The sequence below is a fragment of the Musca autumnalis genome, unplaced genomic scaffold (assembly GCF_047663935.1).
Source record: "Musca autumnalis isolate F117 unplaced genomic scaffold, ASM4766393v1 scaffold_4, whole genome shotgun sequence".
In the NCBI taxonomy this organism is placed as follows: domain Eukaryota; kingdom Metazoa; phylum Arthropoda; class Insecta; order Diptera; family Muscidae; genus Musca; species Musca autumnalis.
Window position 1 is genome coordinate 186,414,603 of NW_027411977.1, and position 16,330 is coordinate 186,430,932.

At 37.5% G+C, this 16,330-nt stretch overlaps 1 protein-coding gene across 12 annotated transcripts in view; it reads left to right on the forward strand.

Annotated features, from left to right (window-relative positions):
* Positions 1–16,330, forward strand: part of LOC141402723 (uncharacterized) — a 688,471-nt gene that overhangs the window by 635,310 nt on the left and 36,831 nt on the right. For all 12 annotated transcript variants that reach the window (XM_073984599.1, XM_073984586.1, XM_073984598.1 and 9 more), the window contains one exon: positions 6,360–6,688. In XM_073984599.1, the coding sequence (XP_073840700.1) occupies positions 6,360–6,688 (329 nt within the window). The remainder of the gene's footprint in view (positions 1–6,359; positions 6,689–16,330) is intronic.

A 16,330-nucleotide genomic window follows, 5' to 3' on the forward strand; every position in this document is an offset into this window, starting at 1 on the left:
AAAACCTGGTGGTCTTCTATAAGAAGGCTTGGTGGTCTTCTACAATAAGATCTGGTGGTCTTTTATAAGAAGACACGGTGGTATTCTATGAGAAGACATGGTGGTCTTCTATAAGAAGACATGGTGGTCTTTTATAAGAAGACATGGTGGTCTTCTATGAGAAGACCTGGTGGTCTTCTATAAGAAGACCTGGTGGTCTTCTATAAGAGGACCCGGTAGTCATCTATAAGAAGACCTGGTGGTCTTCTATATGAAGACCTAGTGGTCTTCCATAAGATGGTGGTCTTCTATAAGAAGACCTAGTGGTCTTCTATAAGATGGTGGTCTTCTATATGAAGACCTAGTGGTATTTTCTTCTATAAGAAGACATGGTGGTCTTTTGTAAGAAGACATGGTGGTTTTCTATAAGAAGATCTAGTGGTCTTCTATAAGAAGACTTGGATGTTTTATATAAGAAGGCCTGGTGGTCTTCTATAAGAAGGCTTGGTGGTCTTCTATAATAAGATCTGGTGGTCTTTTATAAGAAGGCTTGGTGGTCTTCTATAATAAGATCTGGTGGTCTTTTATAAGAAGACATGGTGGTATTCTATGAGAAGACATGGTGGTCTTCTCTAAGAGGACTTGGTGGTCTTTTATAAGAAGACATGGTGGTCTTCTATAAAAAGACCTGGTGGTCTTCTATAAAAAGACCTGGTGGTCTTCTATAAGAAGACCTGGTGGTCTTCTATAAGAGGACCCGGTAGTCATCTATAAGAAGACCTGGTGGTCTTCTATATGAAGACCTAGTGGTCTTCCATAAGATGGTGGTCTTCTATAAGATGGTGGTCTTCTATATGAAGACCTAGTGGTCTTCTATAAGATGGTGGTGTTCTATATGAAGACATGGTGGTCTTTTATAAAAAGACATGGTGGTCTTTTAAAAGAAGACCTGGTGGTCTTCTATAAGAGGACCGGTGGTTATCTATAAGAAGACCTGGTGGTCTTCTATAAAAGACCTGGTGGTCTTCTATAAAAAGACCTGGTGGTCTTCTATAAGAAGACCTGGTGGTATTCTATAAGAGGACCCGGTAGTCATCTATAACAAGACCTGGTGGTCTTCTATATGAAGACCTAGTGGTCTTCCATAAGATGGTGGTCTTCTATAAGATGGTGGTCTTCTATAAGAAGACAGAAAACAGTCATATGTGTTCTTCTATGGGAAGATTTGGTAGTCTTCTATAGGAAGATCTGGACATTTTGGTTTTCTATATCCTTATCACGCATTGTGGTCTTCTTGCAAGAGACTATCCGGTCTTACTTTAAAATACATATTTCTCTAGGAAGAACTATCAAAACGTAAACATTTTTTTAAACACTGTCTGCTCTTGTTTCATCTTAGCCTGAGGTTACAGTCATATGTTGTTCTATATTCATTCAACTCTGCAGCACATCTCTCCCCCACACACCAAAAGATTCTCCATATATAGTGAAATGTATTCTGTGGGTGGTGTTGTGTATATTTTTTTTTCGTACCCTTATCTGATGTCCATGTCCATGCGTGTTTATGTTGCCCTTAACCATTCATTGTCAGTTTTTGTTTTTTCGGTTATATTTCGTCTCTTCTCTGCTCTTTGTATAGTTCGCAGACCCAATTCCCCAAAAATAAACCAGCAACGATAGCAACACAATGAAGCAGGGGAAAAAAGTGTGTTTGAACGTCATGAGTTCATGTTTTTCCTCATAATAAATGAGTCCGGGTGTCTGTGTGTGCGTGAATAGTTGTGTCACTTCTATGTGTGCGTGCATGTTTATAAACCCTCGTATAGTGACCAGAGGCGTCTTCTTGTTTGTGAATAGCCATCAGAATATCTTCAAGGGATAACACTAATCTCAAATGACATGACAACTCTAGCCATATTTAAAATGTCTGTGTTCGGTGTTGGGTTTTTTTATCTCACATATCACATCATTTTTTCCTGATTTAAAACATAAGTCGATACATATTTTCTGTGAGTAGCATTTAATATTGTGACAGCAATATTTAATATACACACTTTAGGATTAAAATTTAACTTAATTTCCCTAAGGGTAGGTCAGTGAAATGAGACAAAACAAGTTGTAAAGACTTAAAGGTAGGGTAGAGGGATATTAGTATATGTTTTATGTAAAATATGGCAAGCTGTTTTTACTACATTACGTTGAAGAAGATGTTCGTGGGATGTTCTTCGTTCTTCTCTCGTGCGCTACGTGTTTCTACTTAAATCAGGGTGGCAATCACTTGCATACCACACTGACGTCGCATAGTTTACCACAGACCGACTTATTGCTTTATAAAAGATCAACATGGTGTTGTAGGTCAGCGACTTAAGGACCTTGTCTCTATTTGTGAGCATCGACCAATATTTTAGACCGAGCTTCATTTCAGCCCTCCTGGCGGTGAACAATGTGGCAGTAGATTTGTTGTCGGATATTCCTCATATTCCATATTTCTCCGATGAAAAAGCTGCACTAAGTCAGCTATATAGAAAATTAACGTATAACATACATATGTCATCGAAGATATGACCCGACGCCATGATCGTATAAGTATCCCCATTCATTATGATCTCTATGTCGTGTGGATTTTGTGGAACTTCAGGTGTAGAACATTCCGCAGATATCACCCCGCCTTGGGGAACTCCCTAGTTTCCTCTAGAGTCTTCGACTTCTTATTTCCGAATTCCACAAACAACTGACATTCACAGGTATAGTTGAGTACCCAACGTTTCAAACACGGCTGGGTGGAAGCAGGCCTTCGATAGTTCATGACTGGTCGGTCTCACGGCATGTTCTGGTTCAGTCAGTTCTCAACTGATATGTGTGGATATGGCATCTAATGCTGTTGTGGCCATGTATGTTTGTGGATTCTCCATATGTTAACTAAGAACCAGCTTTTCATTATGGGGAGGAGTAGTGTCTCTAGAATCTTTGCAACTGACAACTGGGTGCAAACGATATATTGAGGACATTTATCAAATATTTAACTCCGGATTCATCGCGTTGCTTAAGCATTACCATTGTAATTTCGTATGGGCCAACGCTTTGGATCATTTCGAGTTTCAGTGACACCAGCAGCATCGCTCACAGTAAATTGTGGTGATATCTCCTAGGCTGAGAGGGTTCTCATACAGCATACCACACCTGGGTTAAAATAGCACGAGCACACTTTCGGATCTGTTTCTGTCACGCAATTGAAAATAATGGCCTCATCATCCTTTCTCCCAGATTCGAGGGTTATTTAATTGTTTCCCACAATTTACTCAATCGTGTAGCAACGGTACATTGCTTCAGGTGGTCTAGCTACTTTTCCGCTTATGCCTGCCCACTAGCCTGTTGGCTGCAACACGTAGAACATCAGTGTTCGTAAGACGAAGATCAACACGCCCAGTTGCTATTCCCGTCACATCTGCAAGTATGTAGCGTGCAACTGCAGCTGTGATGATGTCTGGGAAAAGCCTCCCAGCTACCCTAGGATCTAAGGGACTGGGTATTTCACGGAAGCGGCGTGTGGTAAAGTCTCTGAACCCTTGCCAATCAGCTTTTCCCATAGTTCAGTAAAGTACGGCGGTCAGTGGATATGAAGTCGGATTGTCTATTAACGGAGACGATGATAGGAAGATGATATGGGCTAAGCGAAATTACGGTTTGTCGAGACACGATTATCAAACCTAATCATGGACCTATGTTAAACATTTTTTATTGGAGTAGTGTTGGGACCTCTAAGAACCTTAAATGTCAAATTACTAGAGTTGGATAATCTAGTTCCTAGTTCCAAAACGTATGAGTAACATCATGAAATATAACGAGTGATAGTAAGTATACGCAGTTTGTTCAAAGAAAAAATGTGGGTCATTGGTACTGCGTAGTGAACTATATAGTTCCATATAGTTCCTTTGGCACAACTCTACAAATTACAGCTAGTTCGGTAAAAAACTGTAGCTAAAACCCTCAAAACACCGAAAATCGGGAGGTACCGTTATATGGGGGCTATTCCTAAGGATAGGCCTATGTTGACAGTTTTTGGTGGAGTAGTGTTGTGACCCCTAAGAACCTTAAATGTCAAATTAAAGCTAGTTCGGTTAAAAATTGTTGCTAAAATCCTCAAAATACCGAAAATCGGGAGGTATGTGTACCTACCTAAACATGGACCTATGTTGACAATTTTTGCTGAAGTAGTGTTGTGATCGCTAAGAACCTTTAATGTTAAATTATAGCTAGTTTGGTTAAGAATTGTAACCCGAAATATGGAAAATCGGGATGTACCGTTATATGGGGGCTATACCTAAACATGGACCTATTTTGACAATTTTTTGGAGTTTAGTGTTGTGACACCTAAGAACTTTAAATGTTAAATTACAGCTAGCTAAGTTAAGAATCGTAGCTAAAACCATAAAAATACCTAAAATCGAGAGGAGCTTGGGCCGATATAGCCCATCTTCGACCTTGACCTGCCGGGTACAAAAATCTAGCGCTCTAGCTCAATTTTTGCGGACGCTAGAGTGATTACAACAGACGAACAGACGGACATAGCTAGATCGATTTAGAATTTTATCCTGATAAAGGATATATGAGGCGCTCAACGCCAAAACGGCCTTACCCACATGCCCAAAACAATTAAACAGACTATAAAGATCTAACCAGAACCTTTTGAAATAACTACTAAAAAATTCTACCTTCTAAAATAATGCAACATATGTTGTCCACTAGGGCATTCGTTGGTTGTGTAAAAAAATGAATAACACTACATAGGTAAGTAATACTACCTTCTAAAATAATGCAATATGGCTTTTTTTCAGAATTAAGTTCAAAAGGTTTCAGTTAAATCTTTACAGTCAGTTGGATTTTTTTTGGCATGGGGGTTAGGCCGTTTTGGCGCTGAGTGCCTCATATATACTTTATAGAGTCGCAAATTATTATTTATTTCAATGCGTTACAAACAGAAAAACAAATATCATGTTTGATGGAGGGTATAAAAATTAGGGAGTAGGAGTTCCAAAAACGTTATGTATGACTTACTGGCACACATAACCTAAATCTTCTTCTTTAAATTTGTATTAGTTGGTTATTCTCTACACATACCCCATCCGCAAAGTAATAGCTTACATGACCTAATAAATAATATTAAAAAATATCTTCCGAATATTAACAAAATTTTGTCCACCCAAGCATCTCTTGATTCCATGAATCGCATGTTACATATGTATACGAAATCACCAACCCCTTTTTGATATTGCAATAATTGAATGCAAAAATTGTTACTAATCATATTTCATAATTCATTTGCTTGAATTGCAAATTAAAAACAAGTAAGAACAGACTATATTCGGACGGGGCCGACCATGTGATACCCTATACCACTATCCCTGTGCACTAGCTTTCCGGGCTAGCTGTTATAAGATGTGCATTAGAAATTTTACCAATTTTCACACAAAAGTTTTGATCAATTTAACCCGCTAAATATTATCCGATCATACCGTTGACTTGCACGCTACTTCTTCATCTCAAACCAAAACTACGTTTAAAATTTCGCGCCGATCGGACTATTATTGCGACCTACAGAGCGGCTACAAAATCGAGCAAAAATTTTGTTTTTGGTCCATTTCATCCCTTTAACATTTCACGATCATCGCCAAAAACTAATCAGTTCTATTCTGGTCCAAACCCGACCTCCATACTAAATTTCGTGACAATCGGTCCATAATTGCGGCCTCTAGCTTGATTACAATTTTTAATGGACGGACAGACGGACGGACGGACGGACGGACACACATCGCTAAATCGCTTTATCTCGTCGAGATATGAAGTTTGGTATACCACATGAGGGGTCTACGACGAATATTTCGCGGCGTTACATGAATTTTTGGGAAAACAAACTTATTATACCCTTTTCCACATTGTGGTATAGGGTATAACAATAAAACCTTAAAAGCATTTCCATTAAAAACTTTTCTTTTCAAATGAAAAGCATTTTTTCAATATAAGCTTTTCATAAAATCACAGCGAAGAATTATTTCATAAGTTCTTTTAACAGCAAGCAGCAACATTGTTATTTTGAATGTGGGGGGATAAAAAGTCATTCTCTTTTCGAATTCGCATAAACAAAATAAATTGAAATTTTTTATTACAATATTTCCCAAAAAGTTTGCAAAAGTATGAAACAAATTGATTGTGTGCTGCCTTCCTTGTGTGTTAATATTCAATATGATTTCAAATTATAAATTGAAATTTTTGAAAATTGTTTTTCTTTTTTGTTTTTCTATTCCCAAAACGTTTTAACAATAAATACTAGTCATTACAATGTGTGTGTAATTTTTTTTTTTATTTCTTCAATTCCATTGCAGGCCGGTTAGTTTGGTATTGGAGCCCATATTAAAGGAACCCGGAGATATTGCCTTCACTTGGCTGGAGATTTATCGTACGAAAAATGCATTATTACAACAATTTGATTTGCAAAGCAATACAACAACCACCAGTACAGTGGGTGGTGGTGGCGGTGCTGGTGGTGTAGGATCGTCGGCAGGCACTGCCGGCAGTGGTGGTGTTATTACCACAACAGGCACCAGTGGCAACGATACGCTAAGTGATTTTGGATTCTATCCAAAAGAGTCAGACTGTGAATATAAATGTCCTGAAATTGATGCATGTATATCGGCCACATTGTGGTGTGATGGTAAGTTCAACTAAACAATTTTGAAATGTTCTTCTTTGTCTCTCTTTGTAGCAGGCATGTTATTCGAAGCGATTTTAAAATGAATTGAATTAATTGCACAGGCATATTAAACGGGTGTTATAATCATGCACAGAGGCATATGTGAACCAGTAAGGAAAGGATACTGTGAATATGTAAAATATAAATCAGAGCTATATCCAGATCTTAACCGATTTTGATATAATTTGGCACATTTATTTCCAGACCGAATTCAGTCACACATTCCAAATATCATTGAAATCGGACGTATAAAGCGTGTTTGGTGCAGCAAATTAGTGAAATCGGGCGAACATATATATGGGAGCTATATCCAAATCTGAACCGATTTCGATATAATTAGGCACACTTATTTCTAGACTGAATTCAGTCACACATTCAAAATTTCATCGAAATCGGAAATATATAGCGTGTTTGGTACAGAAAATACGTGAAATCGGCCGAAAATATATATGGGAGCTATATCCCAATCTAAACCGATTTCTATATAATTTGGCACACTTATTTCTAGACGGAATTCAGTCACACATTCAAAATTTCATCAAAATTGGACGTATATAGCGTGTTTGGTGCAGCAAATACGTGAAATCGGGCGAAAATATATATGGGAGCTATATCCAAATCTGAACCGATTTTCACCAAAAGCAATAGCGTTCTTCTTATGGCAAAAAAAGTTGTAGTCCTCAATTTTCAGCTGAATCGGACAAAAAATGCGACCTGTACGTTGCGAACAAAAATACATGGACAGACAGACGGACGGACATGCATAAATCGACTCAGAAAGTGATTATATGTATATCTCCAAAAGGAACTATGGGTCTATTTCGTTTCCTTTTGTATGTTACATACAAATGCACAAAGACATAATACCCCTTACCACATAGTGGTGTAGGGTATTATAAGAAATAATTAAAAAAATAAGTTGCAGTGTTTTATTTATAAATGCTCTAAAAATTAGAAAATAATTTTTCGCTTAGCCTCACTAAGTATATTCTTCTTCAAGATGGAATCTCAAAAATAAAATGCTTGCCGTTTAATTTTGTCACCATTTTTAATTTAAACGCAAGCGTTTTATTTGAGAGATTCCATCATGAAGAAGAATATATATTTATTGAGGCTAAGCGAAAAATTATTTTCTAGTTTTTAGAGCATTTATAATTAAAACACTGCAACTTATTATACCCTCCACCATAATATGGAGGGTATAATTAAATTTGTCATTCCGTTTGCAACACATCAAAATGTTCATCGGAGACCCTATAAAGTATATTTAATCTTGATCAGGGTCAACTTTTAAGTCGACAAAACCATGCCCGTCTGCCCGTCCGTTTATTTAAATCAGATACAGCTCGCAATTTTTAAGATACGAGGGCGGTTCGGAAACTTCTTAGCCTATCAATGAAAGAGAATAGTTAGTTTTTCAAAAATATTTTTATTTTTCAATATAATCTCCTGAAACTTCAATATACTTAGTCCAACGCTTTTCTAGCAATTCTATCCCTTGATTAAAATAGTTTTCCTCAAGGTCTTCAAAATAGTGGTTTAAAACTGTAATTGCATCTTCATTTGAGGTAAAACGCTTGCCAGCAAGGAATTTTTTTAGATTTGGGAACAAGTAAAAGTCACTGGGAGCTAAATCAGGTGAATAAGGTGGGTGGTCAAGCAACTCGTACTTTAATTCGTTGATTTCAGCCATTGTTAAAACACTCTTGTGCGCTGGTGCGTTGTCTTGATGAAAAATTATTTTTTTGTGCTGTAAGCCAGGACGTTTTTCTCGAATTTGTACACTCAATTGATCCAAAAGGTTGCAATAGTACTCTGAATTTATTGTTTTACCCTTTTGCCGATAGTCAATCAATAAAATACCTTTGAAGTCCCAAAAAACCGCTGTCATAACCTTACCAGCCGATTGAATTGTTTTTGCCTTCTTTGGGGCACTTCCTCCAGCTTCAGTCCATTGTTTGGATTGTTCGTTCGTCTCTGGAGTATAGTGGTGGATCCATGTCACATCAACAGTTATGAAACGACGCTTAAAATCCATTTAATTTCGCTTAAAACGATCCAAACAAGCTTGAGAAATGTTCATTCTTATGCGTTTTTGATCGACTGTTAACAAATGCGGCACCCATCTTGCAGAAAGCTTTTTCATCTGTAGTTCTTCATGCAATATTAAATGGACTCGATCATTTGAGATGCCCATGATATAAAAATTTCACGCACTTTTATTCGTCGATCATTTAATACCATATCATGCACTTTGGCTACAATTTCTGTTGTTGTTGCTGTTTTTGGACGTCCACTACGTGGTTCATCTTCCATGCTTGTACGACCACGTTTAAATTCATGTTGCACATGAAGGAGCACTTTCACCAAACACATTCACCATATCAATTATGAATTTCTTGTCCGATAAACCTTTTTTATGTAAATATTTAATGACAGCACGCATTTCTAATTTTTCCATTGTAAAAAAAGTCCGGATGCGTCTTTTTTGAACACCTGTTTCTATATGAAGGAGTTGCCAGATCGAAACAAAATTTAACATGTGTTCAAAACAGAGATGGAAGTTTCCACAACACTTAACTTTTTTCTGTTTATACCGCGCTTTTTGTGCTAGGCTAAGAAGTTTCCGAACTGCCCTCGTAGAGTTTTGTAATTTGGTATAGAAGTTTCTATTACTCCTAGGATGTTTGGTATTGCAAATGTGCTATATCGGTCCACGTTTTGATATAGCCCCCATAGAACGGAACTACCCGATTTTCGGTATTTTGAAGGTTTAAGCTTCGTTATCACACCGAAATGGCTACAATTTGGTACTTAGTCTTCGTTGGGGGTATAAAACTTTCCCCGCAGAATTTTGTTGGCATGGGTCCACGGGTTCATATAGCCCCCATAGAACGATACCTTTCCCCTCTAAAATTTTCGGTATAGATCCACGCCTTCATATAGCCCCCATAGAAGTCGCTGAAATTTGGTATTTCGTCTTCGTAGGGATATAAAACTTTCCCCCAGAATTTTGTTGGTACAGGTCCACTCCTTAATACAGCTCCCATAGAACGGTATCACCCGATTTTCGGTATTTTGAAGGTTTTAGCTTCATTTTCACACCGAAATGGCTGAAATTTGATACTTAGCCTTCGTTGGTGGTATAACATTTCCCCGCACAACTTTGTTGGCATGGGTCCACGCCTTCATATAGGCCCCATAGTACGGCACCTCCCGATGTTCGGTACCTTGAAGGTTAGCGAAATTGTTTTACCGAACTTACTGAAATTTGATATTAAGTCTTCTTCATAAACAAAAGGAAATTAATTGTTCGGCCCGGCCGACCTTAACGTCGTTCTTACTTGTTTTTAAAAAAATAATAATAATAATTATTGTTCCACAAACATCCCAGGCAGGACAAGGTAAACGAATGGAGATATGTTTCTGAAATTTTGCACAAACTGAGTATGTGTCCGGGGGTAATAACGGTACCTCCCAATATTTGGTATTTGGAGGATTTTGTTCACATTTTCAGACCAAATAAGATGAATTTTGGCATTGGAGTTTCTCGTTGGTTATACATCTTCTCCACCAAAATTGTGAACATTGGTCATTTTGATATAGCCCCAATATACTGTAACGCCCGACTTTTGGGTATTTTGCATATATCAGCAAGATTTGCGGCTATTTGCAGCCAAAAATTGATTATTCGGAATCTAGGAATTAATTTAATTTTTCGAAAAATAATTGGACAGGACATTAGAGAACTTTTGTAAATACGCTCCATTTAACAAAAGTATATTACACTAAAAAACACAAGAAAAATAATAATGCTTGGAAATTTGTTGCTATATAACTATGTAACTCCAAGCCCCAAACAATTTTTTTCATTTAATTTACGCCATCCTCTATTAATTAAAAATAAACTTTGTTTAGTTTTATTAAGAATTTATTTAACATATGAAAAAAAACGAGTGGGAAAAGGCTATAGTCGGTACGGGGCCGACTATGTGATACCCTACACCACTACCTCTGTGCATTATCTTTTCACTCGAAAACACTTCTTTTAGGGAGATACGAAAGTTTTTCACCTATCTGGCTTTTATACCAAATGACTTAAGGCGATTTGAACCAAAATAATTAATATTTGGGTGTTTCTGAGTGAAATCGGACACTTTTTCAAGATGAGGTTTTTGATTTCCTTTATTTTTTGCTATGGTGATGCTGCTCATTAGCAAAACATTCTAGTATATTTTCAGATTTTTTTTGACTAACGGTTCCATAGATATTACTTACTTACTTACTTAGCTGGCCTTTTACAGAACATTTGTTCCATAAGCCGAACTAAGAAAAAATCTCCAATCCTCTCTGTTTGCTGCTGTATTTTCCCAATCTGGGATATGTAGCTTTGTGATATCTCGTTTCACTTGTTCGCTCCAACGAAGCTTTGGCCTTCCAGATCTGCGAGAACCTCCATGCGGCCCGTATTTATACGCCTTTTTAGCGGGTTCATCATCACTCATTCTTATAACATGGCCTAGCCATCGCAATCGTTGTATCTCGATTCGTTCAACTATATTGATGTCATTGTATAGTTGATACAGCTCGATGTTCATACGACGCCGATATTCGCCGTCAACACAGATTGGCCCGTAGATCTTTCGAAGAATTTTTCTCTCAAACACACAAAGCACTGCCTTATCTGCTTGAGCAAGTACCCATGCTTCGGAACCATACATTAGCACGGGTAGTATCAGTGTTTTGTACAGTGTTATTTTTGTTTGACGAGAGGTGGCTTTATTCCTAAACTGCTTACTCAGCCCAAAGTAGCATCTGTTAGCCAACACTATTCTTCTTCGTATTTCACAACTGATGTTATTTGTTGTGTTTATGGCGGTGCCGAGGTAGACGAAGTCCTTTACTACCTCAAAATTATAGGTACCAACATTCACAGATGGTGCGGTGTTTATGGACATATTACTCGTCGATACCATCAACTTGGTTTTTTCGCCGTTTACTGCCAGACCAACTTTAGCATATTCTCTTTCGACTTTTGTAAAGGTGTCAGTTACTTCCTTTACCGATCGACCCATGATGTCAATGTCGTCGGCATAAGCCAGTAACATATGGCTGTTCGTGTATATCGTTCCATTTCTTTTGACCTTCGCGTCTCGTATGACCTTTTCCAGCAGGATGTTGAATAGGTCACACGACAGGCCGTCTCCTTGTCTGAAACCTCTTTTGGTAATAAACTCTTCGGAGAGGTTCTTTCCTATTTTAACTGAGGATCTCGTCTCAGTTAATGTCATTCTACAAAGCCGAATGAGCTTTGCAGGAATACCAAAATCAGACATGGCTTGGAACACCTTTGAACGTATAGGGCTGTCGAATGCTGCTTTATAATCGACGAAAAGATGGAAGGTGTCGATCTGCATTTCTTGGGTCTTTTCCAGGATTTGTCTCAAGGTAAATATCTGGTCAATGGTGGATTTGCCAGGTCTAAAGCCGCACTGATAGGGTCCAATAATTTCATTGACCATAGGCTTTAGTCTCTCACACAATATGCCAGATACTATCTTATATGCAATAGGGAGCAGACTTATGCCCCTATAATTGGAGCACATAGTCTTATCACCCTTCTTGTGGACTGGACATAGGATGCTCACGTTCCAATCGTCGGGTACGCGTTCTTCCTGCCAGATGGTGCTAACTAGCTGATGCATACACCTTATCAGCGTGTCGCCTCCGGTTTTGAACAGCTCGGCTGGTAGGCCATCTGCACCTGCCGCCTTATTATTCTTCAGCCGGTTTATTGCTGTCCTTACCTCATCTTGGCTGGGCGGTATACATTCAATACCATCATCTAAGATTGGATCTGTGGTATCTTCGCCGTCTTCACTGCTATCGGATACCAACAGTTTGGAAAAATGTTCTTTCCATATCCTGAGCACACTATCTGTATCAGTTACCAAATTACCTTGTTGATCTCTACAGGAGGATATTCCTGTACCAAAGCCATCAGTTTGATGCTTCACTCTTTGGTAGAATTTTCGGACTTCGTTCTGTCTCCTGTACATCTGCATTTGTTCACACTCCCTCTTTTCCATTTCTCTCTTTTTCCTGCGGAAAAGACGTTTCTCCTCTCTCCTTTTCTCCCGATACCTCTCTCGTGCGCTACGCGTTGCTACTGATTGTAAAGTAGCCCTATATGCCGCATTTTTTTCTTCGGAAGAAGCACGGCACTCCTGGTCATACCACCGATCCTTTGGTGGAGGTCTCTGGTATCCAAGTACTGATTTTGCGGCTGTTTGCATGGAGTGGGCAATATTTTGCCATTGTGCTGATATGTTATCGGGACGAGAAGCGCTATCATTAAGCATTTGGGTCAGTTGAGTGGAATATGCTGTGGCTATCTGTTGTGTTTGCAGCTTGGCGATGTCCAACTTTCGTGTTGTGTCTGTCCGTGCTTTATTTGCAACGTTTAGACGGGTACGTACCTTTGCTGCAACGAGGTAATGGGCCGAATCTATGTTTGCTCCTCGGAACGATCGTACATCCAACACGCTCGATGAATGTCTTCCATCTATCACAACGTGATCAATTTGATTTATTGTTCTTTGGTCTGGAGACAGCCAAGTGCCCTTATGAATATCGAGATGCTTAAATCTGGTACTGCTAACTACCGTGTTTTTTGCCGCTGCGAAGTCTATCAGCCTCATTCCATTGTCTGATGTTTCACTATTTCACTGAATTTCCCAACTGTTTGTCCAAAGATATTCTCCTTTCCAATTTTGGCATTAAAATCGCCTAGAACAATTTTAATGTCATGGGCAGGACAACGGTCATATGTTTCTTCTAAGCTCTCGTAGAATATATCTTTGGTCTGTTCGTCCTTGTCTTCGGTTGGGGCATGAGCGCAGATAAAGCTGATGTTGAAGAATTTTGCTTTAAATCGAATTGTAGCAAGTCTTTCATTCACTGGGGTGAAGCTGGAGACCAGATGTTTTAACCTCCGACCAACTACAAAACCGCAACCAAACTCATGCTTTGTGTCATGGCAGCTATAATACAGTGCGTCACCTTTAGGTGTTGTTGTGACATCTTTCCCAGTCCATCGTATTTCCTGTATGGCAGTAATATCGGCTTTGTACTTTCCAAGTACGTCTGCCAATGCGAAGACTGCACCTTCTCTATAAAGAGTGCGAACATTCCAGGTGCAGATTCGCAGATCATGGTCCTTAAAACGTTTGCGGGGTTCGTCAACTTTAGAGGGGTTTGTTTTTCTTTTCTTTCGTTTTTTCCAGAGATATCGCGCCTTGAAAAAGTCAAATTCTGTAAAAACTACATGCAATGAAATACTCATAACTTCTTTAATATTGGTCCAATTTGAAAAAATCTTTTTTTTTGTTTGTTTTGTTGTTTTATCAGCTATTTAATAAAAAATAGCAAAAAAATTGCATAGTGGGCATGGATGCTATTTTCGCGATTTAATATTTAAAATCAATTTTTAAAGATGTTCGACCCCTTCAATTTTCTTTAATTATTTTTGTATTAAACTACGTTCAATTACAAAAATTTTAAGTCCTATGTGGTAATGGGATTCGGACGATTACTTTATTTTCTGAATTTTTTAAAATTTTTCAATACAATTTTTCCTTTACACCCGAGAGAAACATTTGTTATTTTACCAAAACAATACAAAATTACATTTTTTAAATTGGTTTTGTTGTTTTATTTAGAAATTTATCTTAAACATCTTAAAAAGTGTTTAGTTTATCTACTTTGAAAATGGATTAGCAATAAGTGTACCAGCCGGACAATAAGCTTAATAAATTTTTAATAAAATAACCTCGGTTTGGGAATTACATGAATGGGCTTCCGAGCAAATAATATATCAATTATTAATGTAACATTTTCCCAAGAAGATGATTATTTAAATACGAAAGTGGAGTTGAATTTGAGATATGAAGCGGCTAAACTTGTCGCGGGCACAAAAAAAATGCCGCTCAATAATGCCCACTAATGCTGGCACAATATTAAAACCATTCTTAAAATCGCAAAATGAAGAAGTTTTTAAGATATTTAAGATAAATTTCTAAATAAAACAACAAAACCAATGTAAAAAATGTAATTTTGTATTGTTTTGTTCAAATAACAAATGTTTCACACGGGTATAAAGGAAAAATTGTATTGAAAAATTTTAAAAAATTCAGAAAAAATAGTAGTCGTCCGAATCCCATTACCACATAGGACCTAAAATTTTTGTAATTGAACGCAGTTTAATACAAAAATAATTAAAGAAAATCGAAGGGGTCGAACATCTTTAAGAATTGATTTCAAATATTAAATCGCGAAAATAGCCTCCATGCCCACTGTGCAAATTTTTTTATTATTATTTTTATTAAATAGCTGATAAAACAACTAAACATACAAAAAAGGATTTTTCAAATTGGACCAATATTAAAGAAGTTATGAGTATTTCATTGCATGTAGTTTTTACAGAATTTGACTTTTTCAAGGCGCGATATCTCTGGAACCGTCAGTCAAAAAAATCTGAAAATATACTAAAATGTTTTGCTAATGAGCAGCATCACCATAGCATTTGACTACTATCGACATAACCAACATTAATATGCTTCTATCTCTGTGAGAAAATTTCGTGACGATCCGATCAAAATTCCACATAAGTTTTTTTGCCCATTCCGACCCCTAAATATTATCCTACCATGAGCAAAATCAATAGGCTTCTTCCGGGACCCCCATCAACATCCAAAATTTCGTGACGATCCGATCAAAATTGCGACCTGTAGCGTGATTACAAGGTTTAGATGGACAGACGGACGGACGGACGGACGGACGGACGGACACACATAGCCACATCGACTCAGCTCGTCGAGACATTCATTTTGGTATATATACACTAGCGGTCATCTGAATAGGTTTGAATTTTTTCTTTTTATATGTTAAGGTATCTTCTGATGTGTTCGTATTGCAGATCCATACTATTTAGTATTTGAGAGTCCGATACTATGCCAACATTCCCAAGAAAAAACTTGATGGTGTTGCCATACTTTCGGAAAATATCCCAATTATAATAAAAAATGTACAAAAAATGTCCAATTTTTGCGATCATCAGAATAGGTTTGAATCAAAAAAAATTGAAAAATTGTACTACCCAAGCAAATATTGCGCAGTTTTTTGGTTTAGTTTAGTAAAATGGAACATTCTGATAAATCCTACAACAAATTTGACCCGCTTTATTTGGAACGTGGGTGCAATTCTCAACATGGAAAAGTTACCAAGAACTTTCAGATAAAATCAAGAAATATTCAAAAAAAAAAAACGTTTTATAAACTTGCTTTAAATGACTTTTTGATTTCGTTAGATCTCTTCTAAGCTTCGAAAATTGTCTGAAAGCAAATACCAAGTGTAGCTTTATTGTTAGGATCGATAATTTAGAAAGGTCATTGAAAATAGTTCGTATTTTAGTTCAAGTTTCATTTTTTAACTAACCTTGCAGTACAAATTTATGCATTATCATGCTCACAAATCCACCATAGTTGCCCACATGTATCATAAATGTTCGAAAATTGGTATGGAAGAATGTTTCATCGACGACAA